The sequence below is a fragment of the Musca domestica genome, unplaced genomic scaffold (genome assembly GCF_030504385.1).
Source record: "Musca domestica strain aabys unplaced genomic scaffold, Musca_domestica.polishedcontigs.V.1.1 8, whole genome shotgun sequence".
NCBI lineage: Eukaryota > Metazoa > Arthropoda > Insecta > Diptera > Muscidae > Musca > Musca domestica.
In genome coordinates, this window is record NW_026712409.1 from 5,363,907 (window position 1) to 5,388,907 (window position 25,001).

General features: G+C 34.9%; 2 protein-coding genes and 1 long non-coding RNA gene across 5 annotated transcripts in view; 1 reads left to right on the forward strand and 2 right to left on the reverse strand.

Annotated features, from left to right (window-relative positions):
• The window catches only part of LOC101892023 (RING-box protein 2), a 53,301-nt gene that overhangs the window by 26,413 nt on the left and 1,887 nt on the right, over positions 1-25,001 (reverse strand). The window lies entirely within an intron of this gene.
• On the forward strand, positions 2,876-23,900 carry LOC101891733 (facilitated trehalose transporter Tret1). 2 transcript variants are annotated; one of them, XM_005174735.4, is made up of 8 exons: positions 2,876-3,012; positions 7,654-8,004; positions 10,580-11,484; positions 11,555-11,705; positions 21,490-21,615; positions 21,708-22,493; positions 22,553-22,838; positions 22,898-23,900. In XM_005174735.4, exons 2-8 carry the CDS (start codon positions 7,924-7,926, stop codon positions 23,083-23,085), a joined length of 2,523 nt encoding a protein of 840 aa, XP_005174792.1. In that variant the 5' UTR covers positions 2,876-3,012; positions 7,654-7,923; the 3' UTR covers positions 23,086-23,900. The 2 variants fall into 2 exon arrangements, with proteins under 2 accessions (XP_005174792.1, XP_005174793.1); XM_005174736.4 differs by lacking the exons at positions 2,876-3,012; positions 7,654-8,004; positions 10,580-11,484; positions 11,555-11,705 and adding an exon at positions 21,050-21,392.
• LOC109611914 (uncharacterized) lies at positions 11,712-15,920 on the reverse strand. Of its 2 annotated transcripts, XR_009344109.1 has the most exons (3): positions 14,863-15,803; positions 14,382-14,780; positions 11,712-14,318 (listed from the first exon to the last, which is right to left on the reverse strand). It is a non-coding gene; the product is annotated as an uncharacterized LOC109611914 (long non-coding RNA). The 2 variants fall into 2 exon arrangements; XR_002194172.2 differs by lacking the exon at positions 11,712-14,318 and having other exon boundaries at positions 14,322-14,780; positions 14,863-15,920.

Genomic DNA, 25,001 nt, shown 5'->3' on the forward strand with positions numbered 1-25,001 from the left:
AGTAGTATAAGCTCTTATAAGACATAAAATAGGCCATAAAGAAATCGAACTGTGTTTTAATATGTTCACGTTTTTTTATTAACTTGTACCTCCTCTTCCTTTTTTTAACTTTCTGAAAACAGTGGAAACTTCCAATTATCTGAGCGTTCGAAAGTAAACACAACATATTATTAACAATAAACATTTCCTACGAAAGAAGGAAGAAGAAAGTTCTCTGGAAACTACATGTGATTTTCCACTGCAAAAACCAATCATCGATTGTGACCACAAAATTTCTTCTCTTTTTTGCATTTCGCATCTCTGAGAAATTGATTTGATATTTTTTTGCCCTTGAGATGTGAACTATATTTCCAAGTTGCGTATTGTATGCACACATGTTCTGCCCAAACAGCAGCACAACAACACAACAACAATGTACCAAAGTATCTAACTTGTTCAAAATATTCATTCAGTTTTGCGATACACTCTTTCGTTTTTACTCCTCGCCAAAAACAACAACAACAGTTGCAGAAATGAAATACGTATACGTTATTTTCTCAGTTTGAGAAAAGACCATGAGGAACGCTCAAAATTGCTCTCTTCTTAGTGAAGAATTTGGCTTCCCCATCAATGCTCTTGTCTCAAACGTGCACTCTGTGCAACTGAATGCATTCAATTCAAAGGGGATCACCATCACTGAATATTTAACGGGGGATTTTTGTTTGGTTGCAGTAAAGCCGATTGTTTTGAGGTTAATAACATTTGATGGTATTTGAGAGCCAACAAGTTTTCAGTCAAAACGATGCCCTCTGGGTCTAAATATTTTGAAATAATTTTAACCTAAATTCAGAAGAATTATGTGATTTTCAAATATCTCACACTACAAGCTATTGATAGATACATTGATCTATAAAAAGCCAATATACCATTGCATAGAAAATCAGTAGATTATACAGGATTGATAGATCATGTTAAAAAAGAAAATGAGATTTTCTTTTATATCAAATCAGAGGGAATTATATATGGGAGCTATATGTAAATCAGACATCAGACAAAGGGTGAACATTTTGAATATCCATGAAGCTCATAAAACACGAATTTAACATCCGATTCCATTCAGACTTGGTACATCTCAATATTACTATAAACACAAGATCTGTTATAAAGATGGTACAGATCGGGCCATTTCTTCAAAACGCTCAAAGAAGGCTAAAAGAGCATCCATCTCTCTTCAAATTTCACGCATACATTTTTTTTGCTAACGCAAGATCTGTTGTAAAGGTGATATATATCTGCCAAGCCCATTCGTCCGACAGCTGTTAAAATTATTCCAATGACAGCTCATTATGTTGTTTATTGCAATATTTCATTCGGCAAATTTGCAAAAATGAGCTCGGGGTAAAGCCATTGAAATTCCAAAAAAATGCAAGAACGTACACCTCAACAGAAAGAAAATAGACTCAAAAGAGCTAATGAGTTGCTTCGATTGGCCGAAAGTGAGAAAACATTCGTTGTCCAGAAGTTTGTAAACAAACAAAATGATCCTGTTTCCTTGCCAAAGAGGTCAGCTGAAAATGTGCACCTTCGGTTGGCCACCAGAACTCAAGCGCCGGCTATGGTGATGGTGTGGGCCGCCATAACAGCCAAAGGTCGCTCTCCACTCGTATTAATCGATCGTGGCATCAGAATAATCGCGAAAATATTCTGGAGGGTGTATTTAAGCCTTGGGCACGCAAACATTTTGGACATTCCAAAAGGACTAAGCACCATCGCATTCAGCACGCGCCACACAAGAATGGTTACAAAATGAGGTTCCTCGCTTCATTTCCAGCGCACAATGACCACCAAAATTTACGGATACCTATCCGTTGGACTATTGTGTTTGGAGTATTTTGGAAAGAAAGGTTGGCACTAAAAATACCAAAGTGTCGACCACCTTAAGCAAGCGCTTCGCCGGGAATGGGCCAAAATACCACAGAGCAACATTCGGACAGTGTGTGACGGCCGTGATTGGCTGTTTGAAGACCATAATTCGTGGCAAAGGTAACCAATTCGAACAAATATAAACTTATTCTAAAATTTGATGACATTTCCGACATTTTTAGCTTTCATTCAATAAAATTAAAAAAAAAAATGTAAAAATTATAGCGTTTGACTTTTTTATAGTTTTTTTTATCTCACCCTGTAAATGCTCGATTTCCTTCAAATTTTGCACAGGCAAATATTTTTATTTGTATTAGATGAAGTATGAATATGGAATACTTCGAGCCGCTATATCTGTTACCTCACTATCCAAAAATTTGCACATATCTTATAAGTCGCACAGGAAGTAGTCGATATAGTCCAAATCTGGCACCTTGGAATATTTTCATCAGTCTTATGTCAGATACGGATTGGTCAATACCGACTGATACTATTTTACTTGTTAAGTTTATGTTGAAGAAGCTATATCCATGTATGTATCTATATCCTTATATCTGACCTGATTCTCATAAAACTTTAGAGACTTACTTCTGGCATTGTGATTAAACTATGTCTGCAATAATTTATGTTTTCTTCTCACGTAGATTACATTAGGATATATTCAAAGAACTTCTTAATATTAAATAAAACAAATTATTTTATGAGAGCACATTTTCTATTAAAATTTGATTTCAAATTAAAACTAATTAACTTGCATATATCTTGCATGCTCTCCACTCTCTGACTTATCTTGTAACGGCAACCCTATATATGAAATGCATTTTGTGGTATTTTAGCAACAAAGCACACCAACAAACGAGCGAGAGAGAGAGGATCTCCAACTAACAAAATTGTTGTAGAAACTTTGTAATGGTAATGGTGTATCTCAGTGCCAGTTCTCTTCGTGTAAATGAGTTGGCTGAGTGAGTACACATTACAAGAAATCGAGTTCGGCCGTTTTTTCGTGAGAAGGAGGAGACGGACGTCGACCGTTCACTATATAAACAACTGACATTCATGTCTCTGGCTTTAGTTTCCCGTTTGGATATATTTGATAAACAAAAAATAAAGGTAAATGTCAAAATGATACTGGTTGAGTGTTGGCCACATAAAATGAAAAAACTACCAATTAAATAAAGATAAAATTTAACGCAAATTTAGATTAAATTTGAAAAAAAAAGAAATGCGAATGTTCAGATAAAAAGCAGTAGTTAATAGTTAAATAATGTGTAAATACTGCGTGTTAATGAAAATGTGATGAAAATTAAGCCATAAAAAATATTTAATTGAAAATAAAAAAAGGTGTAACTTTTTAAAACTGGCAATTTATAAGCTTGAATTTTAAACAAAAACAAATATAACAACAAAAATGGCAAGTCTAGAAGTCGGCTGACTGTGAGTTCAAATAAAACGTGAATTTCTTCAAATATTTCAAGTTCCGTAAAAAATGCAAAATTACTTTGACTTGCTGTGTGTGTTACAACAGTTCCAAGCGACGAGCCAGCCCAACACCACAGTGCCCTGCACACTTTGAACGATCTGATTGACGTTGGAAATTGCCTGCCCAATGAAAATGATATGTTAATAAGTTTTGGAAAATCTGGTTTAGAATTTTAAACAATGGGCAAAATATGGCATTGATTGTAAGTCGAACCATCTCAACATCTATCAAATAACTAACTGGCCGCATTAGTAGTTAACAATAATTTACAAGCAGTGATATAGTGAAGGCAACAAAACAAATAAACTATTAAAAATTATAAAAAATGTGTATCAAAAAAACAATTTATGCGGTTAAATATTTATTTTTTATAAAAAAATTGAATTTACGTAACAAGAGGCAACAAATGCAAAAAGCAAAATACAAATGGACGTTGTAATGAAAATGAAAATTCTTTTTTTTTTTCTTGAGGTTTTCTAGACATTCACGTTCGGTTGGCGAAAATTTGCGCCAAGGGCACGATGCCATTAAAATTAACCAAAAAAAATCGAAATGAAAATAAATTGTTTTCGGAAAAACAACTAAAATAAAATAGAAATTTTGTCTAATTGTGACTTTCTAAACGTCATAGTGAAAAACGACAACAGATCGTCTGACGAGACCGTGAATTGTTGCAAAAAACAAAATACGAAAATAGAATGTAGCAATAAATGTGACAAATCAATGTGTTTTATTTTACGTATTGCAGAAAACTTTTCTTATTTTTTTTCTAAAAGACTTGGTAAAAGAAAATTGTTCGTATTGTGTGCAAAAAATAAGAAAGAAAAAGAAAAAACACTAAAGTGAAATGCAAAAACACTATTCTAGCTAATAAAACTAAATTGTTTACAAAGACAATGGCGCAGATGACGATGACACCATGACTTCAAAACAAACAAAAAATTATAATAACAAAAGAAATGTTTCTCATTCGTCTGGATCGAAAAATGGATACCCCCGTGCCTCCACCGACACAAGCTGGCCGGTGACATTGAAAAATGTTATGTCAATAAGAACTACTAGTGATCGGCTTAATAATATAAACATCTCTAATTAATAATTAATTGCAATAAGGATTCAACCTGATTCTCTGGGGGGAGAGAATTGTGGGGCCTATAATACAACATAAAATATCTCTGAAAACTTAGAAACCAAACAAAAAAATATTTGAAATAGAATTTTGACTTTTGCAAATGATTACTGCGTAAGGAATAATGAACAATCTAGGCAAAGATATTCCAAAATAAGAAAATGAAAAAAAAAACAGTAAGGAAAAGTCAAAAGCCCGGTGGGGCCGACTATATGATAACCTCCATGGTGAGAAATAACCCTACAATCGGATGAAGATGTTTATCAAGGCTATATATAAATCGGAACCGATCTCGATAAAATTAGGCAGAGGTATTTTCGTGCAGTATTTGATGCGCGGAATGCATATTACGCATGTGAGGGACCAACCAAATTTGAAGTACTGGTTTCTAGGATGAATTCAGTCGGAGTTGCCAAAATTCAGTCCATTAGGATTAATTTTAGGTATATCCTAATCTGAACCGATCTCGCTAAAATTTGGCAGACGTATTTTCGAGCAATATCTGATGCCGGTACTAAATATCATTCCTGTGGAGTGCATATTACGCATGTGAGGGACTTAAAACCGCAAATCGGATGAAACATACATATGGGAGCTATAGCTATTTTACCAAATTTTAAGTACTTGCTTCTGGGATGATTTCAGTTGGAATTGCCAAAATTCAGTCCATTTGGACTAATATTATTTATTTGGTGCACAATAAACCTGAAATCGGATTAAAGACATATATGGGAGCTACATCCTAATCTGAACCGATCTTGATAAAATTTGTCAGATGTATTTCTGGGCTGTATCTGATATCTGGTATTAAAATCATTCTTGTGGAGTGAGGGACTTAAACACCAAGTCGGATGAAACATATTTATGGGAGCTTTAGCTATAACTGAACCGATTTTCTACAAATTTGATGTACTTGCTTCTAGATTGAATTCTGTCGGATGTGCCAAAATTCAGGTCATTTGGACTGATATTGTCCGAAATCGGTTGAAGATATATATGAGAGCTATATCTAAATGTGAACCGATTCTCACCAATTTCAATAGGGTTCGTCCTTGGGCCAAACAAATATTGTTTGCAAAATTTCATCTCAATCGTATTTTAAATACGACATGCATTTTGTTCAAAAAAAAAAAAAAAAAACACGGACGGAAATTTCGCATCTGATCTAAGTCAGATTTAAATATTGTGACGTGGCAAGTTTTGGCCTTTATCGACTACTTCCACCACTTTATTTAAGATAGTTGGGGAGATACTAGAAAGAGTGGTCTGACCTATTTCATCTTCACACCAGATTTTGTGTTGGAAGAAATATTTGGATATACCAATTTTGCGCAAAAAAGGATGCACATTTTGCATTTTTGAAGTCGTTTCGTAATGATACCAATATTAGGAATGGCAACGTTTAAACAAAATCGGATGACCCTTACTTGTTCTGTGAAAAAAAAATAAATAAATAAAAATTTTAACCTGGAGAACTTAATGGAGTGAACTGATATTGCACATCTCCGAACTACGTATATGTTTGATAATAATATTACGTACGTTTGGACCAAGTACCGTACCAAGTTTGAAGCAAGTACCGTAACAAGTTTCGACCAAATCGGATGCTCCCTCGAGAGTGTGAGTGAGAGATATCCCAATATCCAAAGAGAACTAGAGTCTAAAACAGTAATTTCGATGAGGCCCGTTTTGACCGTATCAAATATATATAACCCTATGTAGCCATATGGTTACAAACAGACCGATGGACACCCATAGATGGACTCCCAATGTCCCTCTGTACCCATATGGCTACAGACAGACGGACGGAACCCCTAAATCGACTCCTAATGTCCAAAGAGACCTAGAGTCTAAAACTGTTATTTCTATGAGGCCCGTTTTGGCCGTATAAAATGATATAACACTCTGTAGCAATATGGCTGAGGGTATTACATATTAATAAACTAATTGGTTGAGACCCTAGTTTAGTCAAAAAGGGAGTAATTTTTTAATGGAGACATATCATTGACTACATATGGAATAGTATAATTTCGGCCAATAAGGCTAGACCTCTCCCTTTGGGAAAAAAATATTTCTTTAAATTTTCATTTACAGACTTATTGCAAAGAGAGTGAAAGATTTTGTCAAGGGGTTAAACAATACCGAACACACATTTTTGTATGAAAACAAATCGGTTCGAAAATGCAGTAGAAGCTTTCGACAGAGACTTAAAGTTATACTAACGTTTTCTCTAAAATTAGTAGACATGTATATTTTTCGACAAAATATTTTTTTTACGGCCAGAGTCCCACCCACATTTATTTATTTATTATTATTTTATTTAAATTTTAAACATTAGTATTCGTAGAGGCTTTTTCCGATGATGATACTAATGTGAATGCGAACGAAAAACACTATTTCAATTTTGTATACATTTTTGAAATGTAGCAAAATATAGCTAAAAACACCGAAAAGTCAATATTTAAGGAGTTATGGCCATTTTAAAATATTGAATAATTCATCCTTAAACAAGTGATCACAAAACTCATTTGGAATTGTGTTTTTCTTACCCAACAACTTCGTATAGTTATACAGAAACAGACCCTTTGTTCTTCGTTGTTTTTATTTTTTACTTTTTTTAACAAAAAAAAAAAAAAAAAAGATCTTTTTTAAATTACTTTATTATATAAATTTATTAGAAACTACAACTAAATAAATAAGGTATAGTCCATTTAAAATCGTTTAAAAAATCTACTTTCAAAAATTGTGGAGGGCAAACGAGTGCATATTGTTTTATTAGCAAAAAAAAAAACACACAAAAAACATTTAAAAAACTACGTTTCTTGCCTACTCATATGGGCAGAAAATATTGCATATGTAGGCGAAAAAGTTTACACCAAAAAATACAGTGAATGCAATAAATATCTTATTAATCATAATAAAAAATAATAACAATTAAATCAGTTGATTTTGTTTAATGGTTTTTTGTTTTGTTTGGCGTTGTTGTGTTTGCCGAGAAATGTCATCGCCTTTGCTAGGTGTGCTCTTTGCTACTGTATATTTTTCAACATTCTCTTACATCGATAAATAGATTTTCTCTCTTTCAACACAAATTAAACATCATCTTCTGTTTCTCTTTTTTCTTTGTACAAACTCTTTGCAGCAGAGACAACAACCAATACTCTGAGACAGCCAACGTTGGATTTTTTGAATTAATCAGTGGTTGTTTTCGTTTTTGTTGTTATTCAAATCAAAGTAGAAGTAAAAGAATCAAAACAAAAAACGCAAATATAAATAAACAATCTATACAACCTATACAACAACCAAGTGAACTTCAAAGCAAATAAATAGATTGACTGGAATTGTTTGGAAAAAAAGGTGAATTAGGATATTCAACATATCGGATAAAGAGTCGAATTAACGAAGCAGTGAAATGAGTGGAAGAGATAATCGTGGTAGCGGGCATCAGCCCTTGGGCAATGCCATGGGCAAATTAAAAGATCGACTCTCCAGGGTGAGTATGAATTTATTATTTTATTTATATTGTAATTTTATTATTTACAACTAAATGGGATGATGCCTCAAACACACAGCATGGAGTCGCTAATGGAAAGTGTCGAATAACCGATTCTAATACTTTTAAAGAATTTGAAGTTAGGGAATTAATATTGAAATTCCTTACTTTTTTGAAAATGTTTTTTTATTTTCTATTTCCTAGATGAAACAGGTGTATTAACAAAACTCAAGCCTGTACGTTCTCAATATGAAAAAATTTTTAGAAATAATATTTGGGTATGAAAATCAGGCAGTCTTCCTCGTAGGTCATAGTATATGTTCTGTTACAACCTCTTACTGTAAAAATAACAAATCGATTTCTAAAATTTGCTAAATAAACTCCGACACATTTAGAAGAATTTTATATTGTAAAAAAGTAATTAACAAAAAAACTGTGTTTAAAATCTCTTTTAACATTTTTTTTTTTGAGAAAAAATTGGACATTATCTTTTACCCAAACCCTAAAAGTTTAATTTGGAAAGTTTTTGCCTAATAATTTCGTTCTAATTTAATTTTATTATTTTTCTATTGAAACGAGCTTAAGAACTGAAAGCAAAAACGACTAAATCGGGCCAAATTTTTAATAATCTCCACCATTTGGAAAGAACATCCAAAATGTAAATAAGTCCGCTGAATAATACCACTATAATTTCTAAAATTCCAAATATGGGTATTACAGCTATATACGTAAACGTGGAACTTTACAGCCAATTATCTGCCAGAGAAGGTGGAGTTATATTCCCTTGTAATAGCAACAAGATGCTTATATTGTCTTATTAATATTTAAAACAAGTTAAAAAGTAGAAAAGTTCGGCCGGGCCGAATTTTTAATACCTTCATCCACCATTTTGAAGGAACTTGAAGAATTTCAAAAAAAACAAAAAAAAAACGAAAAGTACCACTTAAATGAAAAGCGTCACATGGCGGCTATATGAAGACTTGGACCTGCATACAAAAATTTTTTCATAGGTTGTAGTACTCATTAAGATTTTCCAGTACGAAATTTGAAACTATTCCGGTCAATAATGCTGCTCAAATCATCAAAATACTGAATATTGGGAGTTACCGTTATATGGGAGCTATACGAAGACATGGGCCGACATGGCCCATTTACGAACTTAACCGGCCTACTGGTAAACTAAGCATGTATGCAAAATTTTATATCCCAATTCGTTCAAAAATAGCGTGATTACGAGAGACAGACGGACATAGCTAGATCGTCTTAGAATTTGACGCTGATCCAGAATATATATACATCGTAGGGTCTATTATGAATATTTCGAGGAGTTACAAACGGAATGACAAAGTAATTATACCCTCCTCCATGAAAATAGATCGATACGGCTTATGTTAATATATAGAGCACTACATTCAAAAATGTAGATACCAAAATCAATCAAGGGTAATGTAATTGTGGTCAAACCAGCACAGGGGGGCATTGGACAATTTCTTATATTTTTAGAATTTAAAAATCCGAAACAAAAATATATCTAAAGAGCAGCAGCCCAGAACGATTGTGAAACTGTCAAGTAATAATTATACAAATTAGGTTACAGAATGTTAACTCTTACTTTCGAAAAACGTTATAAAATAAATTAAGACAAAATAAGCCAATCCAAAAGTGATTGTTAGCATCAGAGGGAAAAAAGATGCTGGAAACAAAAACTCTAACAAACATTCAAACAAAAATACTCCATTGCAAAGTTTTGGGACGAAAATAATTTAATGGGATTTGATTGTAATGTTTGATATTTTTGTGTGGTGTTTACATCTTCCGCATTTCACCTAACTGACAAATGACTATTACACTTCAAAAATTATGTTTAACTTAATTTTTATTTATACATAATTAAATTTTAATTTGATACCCCACAATTATGGGTTAGTAGAACGCCAGGTGTTTTTTTAAATATGTATGTACAAAAATATTTGCCAAGAAAATGTTTGAATTAATCATTAAATTTTGTTTGAAGATATTGATGACATTTATTATACCGGTAAATAATTTAAAATTTCCGCAAATAAATATTACAAAATATGAACCTATAAATTCGGTCACTCAACAACAAATTTGCAAAAAAAAAAAAGATAAGAATACGAAAATTCGTTTTTGTTCCCATCCCAAATTGCAATGAACCTCAAAAGAGTCGCAAGACCATTGATGGTTTGAGCATGAGCCGTGGAACATGTTTCATCAAGTATGAAAGTGACATATGCCGAACCGAAATATTTACATATATTTTATTTGAAATCAATTAACAAATAACAGATCGCAGCCATTTCCTACGAATGAAAGAAAGCGACAACGAGCGAACATGTTGTGTTTGATGGGGCATCCATCCATCATCTTATCAATTTTCAATATTTTTCTTATTGTACTGAATTTCAATAATTAATAAATAGCAGAAATTATAAGAATCATGTTAACACAGATTAAACGACAGTTCACAAGTAGAGTAGTTTAAGAAAATCTTCCGCAATATTCAATAATGAAACATTCTTTTTACATCGACGATCAATCACCCCTTGAATAGGAGGAGCAACCATATCAGCGTGTGGATTTGGATGAAGGCACTTTGTCAACCTCAAATACTGCTACCAGCCTTGATACTATTCTACCCGAGGATCCTTTTCTATTTCCCTCACACAACAGACCAACAGCCCCGAGTACACAGCAACAACAGCGTCAACGTTTTGAGGCTGAATTCCCTTTGCAGTTTGGTCCCATCATTGAGGCAGATGATATCAATGAACCTCCTCTGCCCATAAATCCAAAGGTGAAAAATACTCAAGAGCCTTTACCATTGCCGCTGCCACCACCGCCTTCATCGCATTCACATCGTGATCAACACACACGCAGTGTTGTGTCCACAGAAGATTTGCAGCGCAGTAAATCTTCTCTAAAGGGTTCCCGGGTGTCATTTGAGAAGCGGGGCGGTGATGAGAGCAGTGAAGACGACAGCTTTGAGGAGCGTCGCACCGGATTTCAACAACAAAAGGCTGTCAGTAGTGTCGATCACCGAGGTATACTTAAGGATCTAAAAACCATTTTGGCCAATGACAATCGCCGTCAATTTCAATCGAAAAAACATGTATCACTCGATTTGAAGGGAACACGATATCTCAAGGATCTCCTAAAAGAATCATCATCAGAGGAGGAGTTTCGCAAAAATCGTCGTGAATTTCAGGGCCGCAAACATCAAAGTTTGGATCCTCGTGTCTCATTCAAATTGGAAAAAGTATTACAAGGTTCCAGCACAGACAGTGATGAGGAAAATGATGATGTGGAACACAAACGTTTGATATATCGTCCCAAGGACATAACAAAGCCAGTGGTTATCGATTTGAAAGACTTGGAGAGTGAGAGTGAAGAAGATTACGTCTCGTCGAGGCAGCACTTTCAACAGCAACGTTCCATCAGTACAGATTCAAGGAAAAGGTATGGTCTCAATTAATTTCTTCCATAAATGTTTTTTAAATTTTAATTTTTTCTTTGTTAAAATTTCCAGTATACGTTTTTACGAAATGGATGAAATGGGTCGTAAAAAGGGTGAAAATCTGCGCCAAGCTGTACCCTTTGTTAGACAAATTACCGAAGATGGCAAACCAAAGCTGGAAGTTTATAGACCAACGACAAATCCTATATTTATTTGGACACAGGTAAGAAAGAATTTTGTGTTTTAATAATTATTGCACTTAACCCATTTCTAACTACCAATCGATTGAGTCAAGGTTTGTGTAAGACCTTTGAACGGGGGGTTCAATGTATTCCAAAGAAAATGCAATGGAATTAATCTGATGAAATCTTCTTATCACTACGACATTCTCAACAACAATTGTCGCACGTGATGTCTGCTTAGCGACGCAGTGTTCTTAGAAATTAAAGGGATTAGTTTACATCAAATGCATATTTATATGGAAATGTTAATATTTCGTCCGTAGGAAAAGCCTCCACCCTCCCAAGTGACTTTTTTTATTTTGGTCGGTGGGTTTATAAGGCTCCAAGTTTTCTTTGGATGATACATTATTTTGTAACTTTGTACGGCTCTTTCAAGTGATTTTCCATACTTTTATAAATAATTTTAAATACAACCTTAGGAACTCGTGACAACCCCCACTCTTATAACATCAATTCATAGAAAAAATATTTTTTTTCGTTTTACGGTTCCTGAACTGCAAGAATGTAAAAGTTTTTACTACAATAACCGATTTTCCCTTTTTGATATCGAAGAAAATTGCAAAACTAGTTGATTCTTGCAGGTACTGGAACAGAGCAGCTATTAGGAAGGCCCGAATTTTATACGTTTCAGCTCATAATTAGATTTTATTCGTCGTTGCCTAAGAAAATAAATACAGCTTTGAGGCTCAGACTCGCTTACCATTTTTTGTAGTCCAAAATGGATGTTCTTGAAACAAGAATGCGAAAAATAAGTTGTTGTTCTAACAGCTTCAGATGTTTTGTTTAATTTCTGCTAGTCCGCTTCTAACTCAGACAGATTAAAAAATGTGGTTACTTCCACGGGCTGTAACCATAGATCTTCTGGAGTGAGTGGGATAGGTCAATTAAAGAGGTGCAGCGTATTATTCAGCCCTGTATCATACGCCAGGCGGATGTTTCCCACATCTTCGTCAATTCGTGCCCAATACTAATTGAGACGACTGCACCATCCAGAACGAAATTGTGCCAAAACTACCCTGGTTTGTCTGGGCGCGTTTTTCGGATGCAATGAATGTGGGGTGGTGGACTCCGAGCACGGTAGTCATACTCTAATTGTTGATGGGGTCTGTAATTCCATCAGTATGAATGCCACTCAGACCTACCTGATAGATTTCTTTATGTAGAGGCTCTTTCTTGTAGCATGGAACTCCCTCTCTAGATCATGTATTTCCTTCCTGACATGATGGTTTGGATGACTCATACGATAATACCCAAGAACGTTCTGCAACGAAAGCATATGGTCATACTGACGTACTCGAAGGACTTTCGCCTTCTTATGTATATGGTCCACTGGTGTTATAGGGAAGCACCCTGTCGCAGTCCTCAGGGTCCGGATATTCTTCTACTGCGTAGCACTTATTTTCGCAAACCACACTGGAACCGCATAGCTGACCACTTGAACATATTGTCGAATGTGACCCCTAGAATCTTGGGGTAGTTTGTGGTCGGAATTATATTTCCCTCGATCTGCACATTCAGCTCTGTTGTCATCTCCGCAGACTATAAAGTACTCACAAGGAACCTCTTGTCTGGATTTTAAGACAATTCCACAAAGAACCCCTTGTCTAGAATTTCAGACAATTCCATTGAAAAATTTGGCCACAATCATCAAAATACCGAATATCGAGGGGTGCCGTTATATGGAGGCTATACGATATGGTGTATCTATATAGACCATTCTCTTACAGGGGGTAAAGTGCTCAGCAGGAACTCCTTGTGTGGATTTTCAGACAATTGCATTGCAAAATGTGCCTAAAATCATCAAAATATCGGGGGGTACCGTTATATGGGGGCCATACGAAATCGTGGACCGATATAGTTCATCTTCGATCTAATCTTATATAAAAGACTGATCTGCGCAAAATTTTAGCTTTCTATCTTAATTCGTTTTGACTCTAGCATGATTACAACTGACGGACGGACAGCGCTAAGTAGTCTTAGAATTGTACGCTGATCAAGAATATATATACTTTGTTGGGTCTAAAATTATTATTTCGATGAGTTACAAACGGAATGACGTGGAGGGTATAAAAACCTACCATTGTAAATGTTGAGTACTGAAATTTCTACAGTCAGACTATAGACTGACTTGTTTCACTTTAATTCGCGTATGCATTTATCCAACGATTTACACCAAAATGAAACTCACCAAAATTGGCCTTCGTCTAGCCACTAAAGTAGCATGTAATATGCCTGATGAGCCCCCTGACTGGTTAAATGCATGGAATTTTGCTAGATTCCAATTTTCAGTGCCTTCTCCTTAGGTCATTAATACCTCAACCTAAAAAAGAAATTTCCAAAAATATCTCTAGCTTTTGGCATTTTTCAGCCCATTAATCAAATCATACTCTGCTACTAAATAATGTTAAAAACAATATTTTTGAAATATTACTATCTTGCATATATCGTCAGCAACAATATGATCATTGTCAATAAAAACTGTATTTAAAAAAAGTATTCAAAAATGCATTTGGTTTTCAACATTTATGCCACCCACCAGAAATAAAATTTGCTTTGTTACTTTAAGAATATCTAAAGATTAAGCTGAGGTTTTTCTATTAAATTGAAAAAAAAAAACAATTTAGAAAAAAATATATTCACAAAACACATCCACCCACCTTGCCACACACACTCTACCTTGATTTAATTGACCTCTAATTCAATTAAGGAATGAATAGCCTGTTAGCTTCTCTAGGTCTTTGCATGCGGCAGCGAGCTTCCCGACTTTGAAATAACAAAAACTAGATATGCATTTTATGGCGCCTGTCAAACAAAGTCATAAACTGGTAGTAGTATGCAATAAATATCACTGCGAATGATGAATTATGACCATTCGATTCGCATCACACAAAAGGTTGCTGTGCAATACCTCAAGATGTGATGGGGTTAACATGTGGATTCCGATGAAAAGACAATTTCAGTGTCAGTGTGAACTTTTGACTGGCGTTATCTACAACACATTTGGTGGTCCTCTGGTACAGCAGGGAACAAACAATATCAGTTCTTATAATTGAGTGCTACAAAATTGAAAAAAAAAAAAACGAATAAAAGCTATACAAATCCTTTTGCTTTTCAAAAAAGAACAACAACAATACGTACATTTGTAAAATTCCGCATCTAACCGCTTACCAACCAAATTAAAGTGGAAAGTGTGAGAGACAACAAGTATAACAATATGGAGAATGAATTGGCGTGTAGATTTCTGACGAAAACAAAATCATAATTTGAATATGTTATTGTTGTGACTATTTTATTGGTCCCCTTGATTCCTGCTGCTGCAGCTGCAGAATGCAGCATCGATCATCAGACGTTTACGTGGCGTAGCACATCTTATCTTTTTGTAAAATATATTGCATTTTATTTTGATTTCCATTGGACTTTACAACCAAGCAGCTGAACACAGCGTGATGTTTGATAGTTAAGAAAACAAAGACAATTTCCACACTAAAAGTACGGATTAGAGACTGATAGTTGCTGAGCCAAACAAACCACCCAAACAACCCATTTTGCTGAGCAGCAATTTGTGGCGGCAGCAAAACCCACAACAACAACAATTACGAAAGATGACAAAAATTTTGAGAGAAATATTTGCAAGTAGGGGAATAAAAATTAGATAATTTTGGGATTTTTCGCCCAAAATGCTGGGAAATTGGAATTGGATCGTGAATTTAAATTCATATTTGTAAATTTCAATTTAAAAATTTATCCTGGTGAAAATGTTAATCCTTTCTTTTTTGGTTTGGTTTAATATTTATCAACTCAACTGAAAAATTACTTCGTGTAATAATTTGTTGTTGCAGCTCGTACTGCTATGTTAGCTTTTCTTCTTTAATCTGGCTCTGCTTCCAACTCCAAGTTCAAAAAGGAGGCGACCTGTATTGCTTGAGTCCATAGCGATACCGGAGTTAGGTGAGTAGATTTGGCTGGGCAGTCGATGAGGTACAACGTGTCATGTGGGCCTGTGCCACACTCTGGACTGGTGTTCTGTGTGTTGATGTGTTAAGAAATGTTATACTACTTTATATAACCAAGTTTCTGTTTTATCTATAGTAGTTTTTGATTTACTATTATATTACAATTCATGTTGTACATACTCAAGTTTTTCATTCCTAATAAAACTTCTACTACAAAAGGTTATGAGCCCAGGAGTCTCTGAGAAAAATAAAAATTACAAAAATATAGAACTTCAAAAATTTATGAAAATTTTTTTTTTTTTTTTTTTTTTTTTTTGAAAAAAAAAAGAGAATTGTTCAAGAATTTAATCAAGGAAGCAGGCTACAATAACTAATAACTTATAAAAAAAAAAAAAAAAAGAAGAAATGGATTTTGCTAAGCACATCAAGCCTTTGGAAAACGAAACGGACTATCCAATATGGAAACGGAAGATGCGTGATTTATTAGACTATCACGAAGGAGCAATTGACGTTATTGAAGGTAAACTAAAGAATCCAAATCCACCATCCTCTGATGCCACGAGTGAACAAAAGAAGCTGTACAAGGAAAAGTCGGACTTGTATAGAAAAGCAAACAGTTATGCAAAATCCATGATAGCAAGCGCAGTAAGTGACAATGTGTATCAAAAGATAATGGATAAAGAAACTGCTGCTGAGGCTTGGGAATCGCTAATGGTTCAATTTGAGGCTAGATCGAAGGATCAATTATTCAAAATATGTATTGACTTCTTCTCATTTACATGGAATTTAAGTGAAGACGTGAGCTTACATATTGCAAAACTCAAAAGTTTGTGGATAGAACTCAATAACGGATTGAAAGGACGTAAGGAAAATGAGCTCCCAGAAGTTTTATTAGTTTGCAAAATCCTTCAAATTTTACCAAGTCATTTTGATACTTTTAAGTCAAGTTGGATGCTTTTAACAAAAAACGAAGAGAAGAATTTTGAGGAAATGACCGCACAACTCTGTATGTATCAAAGAAATTGCAAAGGTGCTGATGTTAAGGACGAAGAAGCTTTAATGCTTAATAATGTCAAGAAAAAATTCCCACAAACCAATAATACAAAAACAAGCAAGAAAAATGGTGCATGCAATTATTGTCATAAGAAAGGTCATTGGATACGAGATTGCAGAAAATGGATAAGTGATGGTAAGCCTATAAAAGAAAAGAAGGCTGAAGCAATAACTCCTCAACACCAGATTTTACCTTTATTGTATGAAGAGATTAACACAATTAAGGAGGATATTTCAAAGAATTGGTGGATTGATAATGGCGCTACACGACACGTGGCAAATAATAGAAATGTATTTAAATCTTTCGAGAAGTTCAAGGAATGTTGCAAGATTAAAGCGGCCGGTGGTGAAATGTTAGATGTAATTGGGAAAGGTACAGTTGATATCAAGTCTTATGTCAACAACAAGGTAATCCAAATCACACTAACAGATGTTTGGTACGTTCCAAGAGTGTCAAGGAACTTATTTTCTGTTTTATCTGCACAAGACAAGTGTTCAAACAGTGAATTTAAGTCAACAGCAACTGAGTGTGAACTTTGGGTCAATAATAAGGTGATATTAGTTGGTCATCGGGAAAAAGGAGGCACATTGTATCTAGCGGATATTGAAACAGTCATCTCAAATTCAACAAATGAAGTAAATTTAACGGAATCTGATAACACATTGCAACTATATCATGAACGTTGGGGACACCAGAATAAACGCCATGTACAGAAGAAACTAAGGGAGGAATTTGGTATTAATGTAAAACTTGATATGCAAATTTGTGAATCCTGTATTTATGGAAAGTCACATCGATTACCTTTTGGTACTAGAGAGGTTTCTAAAAGACCAGGCGAATTAATGTCAGCTGACGTATGTGGCCCATTCCATATGTCTTTCAGCAAAAGGAAGTATTTGGTCATATTTAAAGATGCATACAGTAAATATTGTTTTGGATATTTCTTGAAGGAAAAATCCGAAGTTAAAACTGTATTGAAGGAAGTTCTAGCTTTTTCAGAAAATCAAGGAAATCCAATAAAAGAATTTTTGAGCGATAATGGTGGCGAATTCGATAATAATGAAGTAAAGCAAATTCTAAAGAAATATGGAGTTACACAGAGACTAACTGCTCCCTACACTCCGCAACAGAATGGTGCAAGCGAGAGGGAAAATAGAACTGTAATTGAGATGGCCCGTACTTTTAAGTACTCGAATAAGAATGTCCAATTTCCTGAAGCTATTTGGGCTGAGTTAGTTCGTACCGCCATATATATTTTAAATCGTACTCGCAAGACACCAGTTGATGACAAAAGTCCACATGAACTTTGGTTTGGAAGAAAACCCAGAATTACTCATTTGAGAATAGTTGGAAGTGAATGCTATGTCCATGTTCCAAGTCAGAAGAGGAAAAAGATGGATTCAAAGGCAATCAAGGGACATTTAATTGGATATGATACTGAAGAGCGTTATAGAATTTACATCAAAGAAAATCAGAGTGTAATTTTGTCAAGAGATGTGACATTTAATGAACAAATTTCAAAATGTGACGATCAAAAGCAAGAGATGAATGAAGAGTTTTCAAATAAGAGAGCTGAAGAAATAAAATTGCCATTTAAATCATATGAGAGATCTAAAGAAGAAGTGTTAGAAGAAGATCATATTCAGCCCAGTACACCAAGATATATTCAAGAGATTCGTTGTGATTCAGATTGGGAAGATGAGATGTTTGAAGAATGTTCGGAAGAAAATGTATCCAATGAGAGTGATTTCCGTGGATTTGATACGATAGAAAATACAATTAGAAATCGTTTAAGAGATCGATCAACGCTACATAACTCGAAGTATGATGACTATGTTATGGCTGCTCAAGATTTTATGTGTGAAGTACAAACACCTACCAGTTTTATTGATGCTGTCGAAAGTACAGAAAAATATCATTGGATAAAGGCAATGAAGTCAGAAATGAATTCCCTCAGAGAAAACAACACGTGGGATTTGATTCAACTTCCAAAAGGAAATAAGGTACTCCCATCAAAGTGGGTTTATAAGATAAAAACTAACCCTGATGGAAGTACAGACAAATACAAAGCAAGATTAGTTATAAAAGGATACAAACAATGCAAAGGTGTAGACTACAATGAAACCTTCAGTCCAGTTGCAAGGTTGGCAGCGATACGAGCTATAATAAGTATAGCTGCAAGTGAAAAGATGCATCTATCTCAATTTGATGTATCCACTGCTTTTCTTTATGGCCACCTTGAAGAAACTATTTTTATGAAACAACCAGATGGTTTTGATGACGGCACAGGAAGAGTTTGTAAGCTTAAAAAGAGTCTATATGGATTAAAGCAAGCTCCGCGGTGTTGGAACCGAAGATTTGGAAAATATTTATTAAAAATCGGTTTTATAGCAAGTGACGCCGATCCCTGTATATACATACGAAATCAAGAAGGGAATAAATTAATACTAGCTCTTTATGTAGATGATGGTCTAGTAGCTGCCACAGACCCCGGCGAGCTGGAAACATTTTTGGAAGAGTTGAGAAGAGAATTCAAAATAACCACAAAAGATGCAAGTTATTTTTTGGGTCTGGAAATAAAGGCAAATGAAAGTGGAATATCAATCAGTCAGGAAGCATACGCAAAAAGAATTCTGGGAAGATTTAGGTTTACTGATTGCAGGCCAGTTTCATCGCCTATGCTGAAAGGAGAAAATTTCGAATCGGGGAAAGACAATGTGAAGTGTTCTCAATTTCCATACAGACAAGCCGTAGGAGCCATTATGTATCTTATGTTGGGAACAAGGCCTGACTTAGCTTATAGCATTGGATTCCTTTCAAGAACATTAGAAAATCCATCCAACGAAGATATTACCCGAGTTAAAAGAGTTTTTCGTTACATATCTGGAACAATTAATTATGGAATATTTTACAACAACGAACATGCTCAAGAGCTAGAATGCTACAGTGATGCAGATTTTGGAGGATGTTTGAAAACCGGAAGATCTACATCTGGTGTTGTTGTAAAATTTGCGGGAGGGGTTGTATCATGGTTAAGCCAGAGACAAGCTATGGTAGCAACATCTACAACAGAAGCAGAAATTGTTGCAGCTTCTGAAGCAACAAAAGAAGTAATTTGGCTAAAACGTTTATATTCTGAATTGATAGAATTAAATTCCACTCCATTGTTATATGTTGATAATTCTGCTGCAGTACGTTTGGCACAAAATCCTGAATATCACAAACGCACAAAGCATATCAACAATAAGCATTTCTTTATTAGAGAAAAAATTTCTGAAAATGAGCTTCAAGTAATACAAATACCTACGCAAGATCAATTAGCTGATTTGATGACAAAACCTTTGCAACCCACAAGACTTAAACTTCTTTGCGATCATATTGGATTACAACAAACAGTCTAACATCTCTTAACAAGGGAAAGTGTTGATGTGTTAAGAAATGTTATACTACTTTATATAACCAAGTTTCTGTTTTATCTATAGTAGTTTTTGATTTACTATTATATTACAATTCATGTTGTACATACTCAAGTTTTTCATTCCTAATAAAACTTCTACTACAAAACTGTGCACTGCTGTCAATTCAAACCCAACAAGAATTCAGGTGGCTGCACCATCCATATCTCAGTTGTGACTAAACAACTCCCCAGATGACCGGTTCTATGTACCGGATTGACTCGCCCAACGCAGCATCCGCTCGTGTTCGTGCATTTTGCTTTGTTGGTCGGGTTAGATTTACAAATTTATTTAAATTATATTAAAAAGGCTCCTCAAAAATTTGTCACCTTTGGCACGAATTATGGCCTTCAAAAGGCCAATGATTCTCTTTTTGAGCGCTTCTGGTTCTTTTTGTGTCGCTTCACACAGCCTTGACTTTAGTTCCAGTTCCAGGTTTTAGTTTCCGGCTTTCTTTCTCTCTTTTTTCTTCAAATTCCCTTCGGTCCATTTCAACAGGGTTTGAAGCATCGATTTTGGTCGTTTTTCATAAATCCGAAATGGCAATCCCTAATGTGATGCATTGATTTTATTTGATTAGCATTTATGGATTTGATTTACTCTACAAATATTCTAATTTAAATTCTAGTCTTATTCTCCATTTCACGCTCAGCTTTCGATTTGTTAGTTGACACATTAGCTATGACTATTACTGCAACCGCTTGAAAAGAGCGAATATTAATTGATTATTTATTTAAGCATTTCGCTGTTTTTTTTTTGTGTTTTCAAAATGTAACGTACAAAAGTAGATCTTATTGATTTTGTAAATAAAATACCGAACAATAGTAATCAGTTCCTGTTTAACTTTCGAACGAACTATTTACATCGGCTCGAGCATTGTCTCTACACGCACACAATATATTGTTGAGTGATCAAGCAAACTTGGAAGAATTCCAAATTCAAGTGACCTTACTTTCAGTTTTGTAGTATTTTTATTGTTGTTGTTGTTTTTTTTTTTTTGGCAATCAAATAAATTTAATGTTCACGTAGAACAAACGCGTTTTACGAATATATATTTTGTAGTTCGTAGACTTAAGTTGAGGTCCTTTTTCTTCCGGCCATCAAGTACTTAATTGAAATAAGATGAAAATTTTAATGAGAGCCGACACCCATGTGTCGTTCCATTTGCCGGATGATGTACCAGCTGCAAAGTGTACATTTTCACAGGTTAATTTCAAATTACAAATAACACCGAATTTATTTCCTATTTTTTTTATCTTAAAAAGGATAATAGAATAAACGTGTAATTTTTTATTAATTTCAGGTATTGGCCGCCTTCAGTGTTTCTCTTGGCTCATTGGTTGTGGGCTTTTCATCGGCCTACACTTCACCCGCCTTGGTTTCCATGACTGATCGAAATATTACCTCATTTGAAGTAACACCACAGACGGTAAGTATTAAATTTATTTTGGTTTTGTGTTTCTATTTCAAAGTAGATGCCTTTCACATATTGCTCAAAATTCTACTTTTTCCCAATTTCAGGCCTCCTGGGTTGGAGGTTTAATGCCCTTGGCTGGTTTGGCTGGTGGTATTTGTGGTGGACCCTTAATTGAATACTTGGGGCGGCGAAATACAATTCTCGCCATAGCCGTACCATTTATTATATCATGGCTTTTGATTGCCTGTGCCATAAATGTAGCCATGGTATTGGCCGGACGCGCTTTGGCAGGATTTTGTGTTGGCATAGCATCGCTTTCACTGCCAGTCTATTTGGGTGAAACCATACAACCAGAAGTGCGTGGCACATTGGGTCTACTTCCGACGGCATTTGGTAATATCGGTATATTGTTGTGTTTTGTGGCTGGTACTTATATGGATTGGTCAATGCTGGCATTCCTTGGCGGAGCATTGCCTGTACCATTTTTAATTCTGATGTTTGTTATACCTGAAACACCACGTTGGTATGTTTCACGTAATCGCGAGGAAAGAGCCCGTAAAGCATTGGTGTGGTTGCGTGGCAAGGAAGCAGATGTTGAACCAGAATTGAAGGGCCTCTTGCGTTCCCAGGCCGATGACGAACGTCAGGCTAGGCAAAATCAATTGATGGAGTTGCTGAAACGCAATAATCTGAAACCATTGTCGATTTCATTGGGTCTGATGTTCTTCCAACAGTTCAGTGGCATTAACGCCGTAATTTTTTATACCGTGCAAATTTTCAAGGATGCCGGCTCAACTATTGATGGTAACATTTGTACCATTATTGTGGGTATTGTGAATTTTGCAGCCACATTCATTGGAATTGTATTGATTGATCGTTTGGGCAGAAAGGTAGGTTGTCACCAAAACGCTGTTATGTTAGCAAATAGTTATTCTGTTATATTTTCCAGATTCTATTGTATATTTCTGCTGTGGCAATGACCATTACTCTATTTGTTTTGGGTGGTTTCTTCTACTGCAAAGCCAGTGAAATGGATGTTTCAAATGTTGGCTGGCTGCCCTTGGCCAGTTTCGTGGTCTATGTTCTGGGCTTCTCATTGGGTTTCGGACCCATTCCCTGGCTAATGATGGGTGAAATTTTACCCGCAAAAATTCGTGGTTCTGCAGCTTCTGTTGCTACTGCATTTAATTGGACATGTACATTTATTGTTACCAAGACTTTCCCGGATATGATTGGTGGGTAGAATTGTACACACCCTTGTCCTCAATTTCTATAAAATTTATTTTTATTTCAGAATCAATTGGTGGTCATGGTGCATTTTGGCTTTTCGGTGTAGTTTGCGTAATTGCATTGTTCTTTGTAATTGTCTATGTGCCAGAAACCCAAGGCAAGACCCTGGAGGATATTGAACGAAAAATGATGGGCCGTGTTAGACGTATGTCATCGGTGGCCAATATCAAACCATTGTCTTTCAACATGTAAACAATCTGAATAGTGTGATGCTAACGAATATTAATGACGAGTGCAAACAAAAACCAGAATAAAAAATCCTCATGATGTATAGTAGAATAAGCCATAATTGTCGCTGCACCATCAACAAATCTTCACCTTTGCCATGCATAATATAATCCCATTTTTAAAAGAAATACACATTAAGAAAAACCAAATATTAGCTATAAGTAGTAAGCAAGTCGGAGAAGTGTGGGCTAAAACCTCTAGCCCATCAGTTAGACAGGCAGTTAGTGTTTCTTTATACAAGAAAACAGAATCGTTATATTAGAAAAGCAAAAGAGAACATAACGTATTTAAAGCTTAGCTTTCATTGTCATTATTAATATTATTTTTGTTATTGTATAAGCGAATGAATATGAAACGATTGGTATTTTATTTTTTAAATTGTCTAAAATAATTATAAATAATAATTTATGTTAAAAAAAAAAAACAAAAAGTATACGCGCATTGTACCAACATAATTGTCATCAATGTAGGCATTGATGATAGTCATTGGTTCTAATGACAGTTTTTTCTTTTTTGATGAGCAGTTGTAGTCTATAAATGTAGAGATTTTAACTATAGTTTTGTTGTATTAACAAAATATGTAGATCATCTAACTCCTCTTATTTTCTTTTAATAATTTGTATTGTTATTATGAATTAAGTTTAAGAAATATCAATAATAATAATAAAATGTTGTAATGTGAGAACAATATGTATGGATCTTTACACAGACACCGATACAATTTTACTATATTTTATAAATTATTATTTAAATGTTTTTAAATAAACTAAAACAGTAAACAAGAACAGATTTTATTGCAAAGGGTCAGCTCACATTGTTGTGTAAGTATATAAGTGTACTGTATTTTATTTTTTATTTACATATTTACAAACCCTGTAAATTATTGCGTTTTATTTATTTATTGGACTGGTTTGATAACAATGACATCGGAATTGCCTTTTTTGTATTGATTTTTACGTTATTGATGTCTTTAAACAACGTGTAGAAATGAATCTACAGACATACCTACGTAAATTTTGTTTCTTATCAGCAAAATCTATTATTCTTATTAAATATGAATAACTAGTAGCTGCTTCAAATTTGCAAATTCGATTTATTTATATGCAACAACCAGTTTTACTTTAACTATTTATGCCCTTCACTGCTGGGACGATGGGGAATGCTAGGTTAGTGCTGGGCCATAAGTACAGATGGTATTTCAGCATCATCACCAATGTAGATAGATACTTTTTATTAATACAGGGTGAAATAAAAAACTGCAACAAAGTCAATTTTTTTACTTTTTTAAAATTTTATGGAATGAAAGCAAAAAATATCGAAAATAGCATCAAATTTTACAATAAGTTTAGATTTGTTTGAATTGGTCGTCTTTGGCACGAACTATGGCCTTCAAACGGCCAATGAAACCGTCACACGCTGCCCGAATGTTGCTCTGCGCTTGCTTGAGGTGATCGACACTTCGGTATTTTTTAGTACCAACCTTGCTTTCCAAAATACTCCAGACACAATAGTCCAACGGATTGGTATCCGGTGATTTTGGTGGCCATTGTGCGCTGGAAATGAAGCGAGGAACCTCATTTTGTAACCATTCTTGGGGGGCGTGTGCTGAGTGCTCATGGTGCTGAGCCCTGTTAGAATGTCCAAGGTCTGCGGCCAAAATATTTGCGTGCCCAAGTCTTTAATACACCCTCCAGAATATTTTCGCGAAAATATTCGGTATATATTCTAATGCCACAGTCAATTAATACGAGCGGAGAGCGACCATCGGCTGTTATGGCGGCCCACACCATCACCATGGCCGGCGCTTGAGTTCTGGTGGCCAGCCAAAGGTGCACATTTTCAGCTGACCTCTTTGGCAAGTAAACACGATCATTTTGTTT

Excerpts from the sequence above, each read along its gene's own strand:
- LOC101891733 (XM_005174735.4), top strand. The coding sequence starts at position 7,924 with ATGAGTGGAAGAGATAATCGTGGTAGCGGGCATCAGCCCTTGGGCAAT. Across the intron at positions 8,005-10,579 it reads TAAAAGATCGACTCTCCAGG|GAGGAGCAACCATATCAGCG; the intron begins GTGAGTATGAAT and ends CCCCTTGAATAG. Across the intron at positions 11,706-21,489 it reads CTATATTTATTTGGACACAG|GTATTGGCCGCCTTCAGTGT; the intron begins GTAAGAAAGAAT and ends TATTAATTTCAG.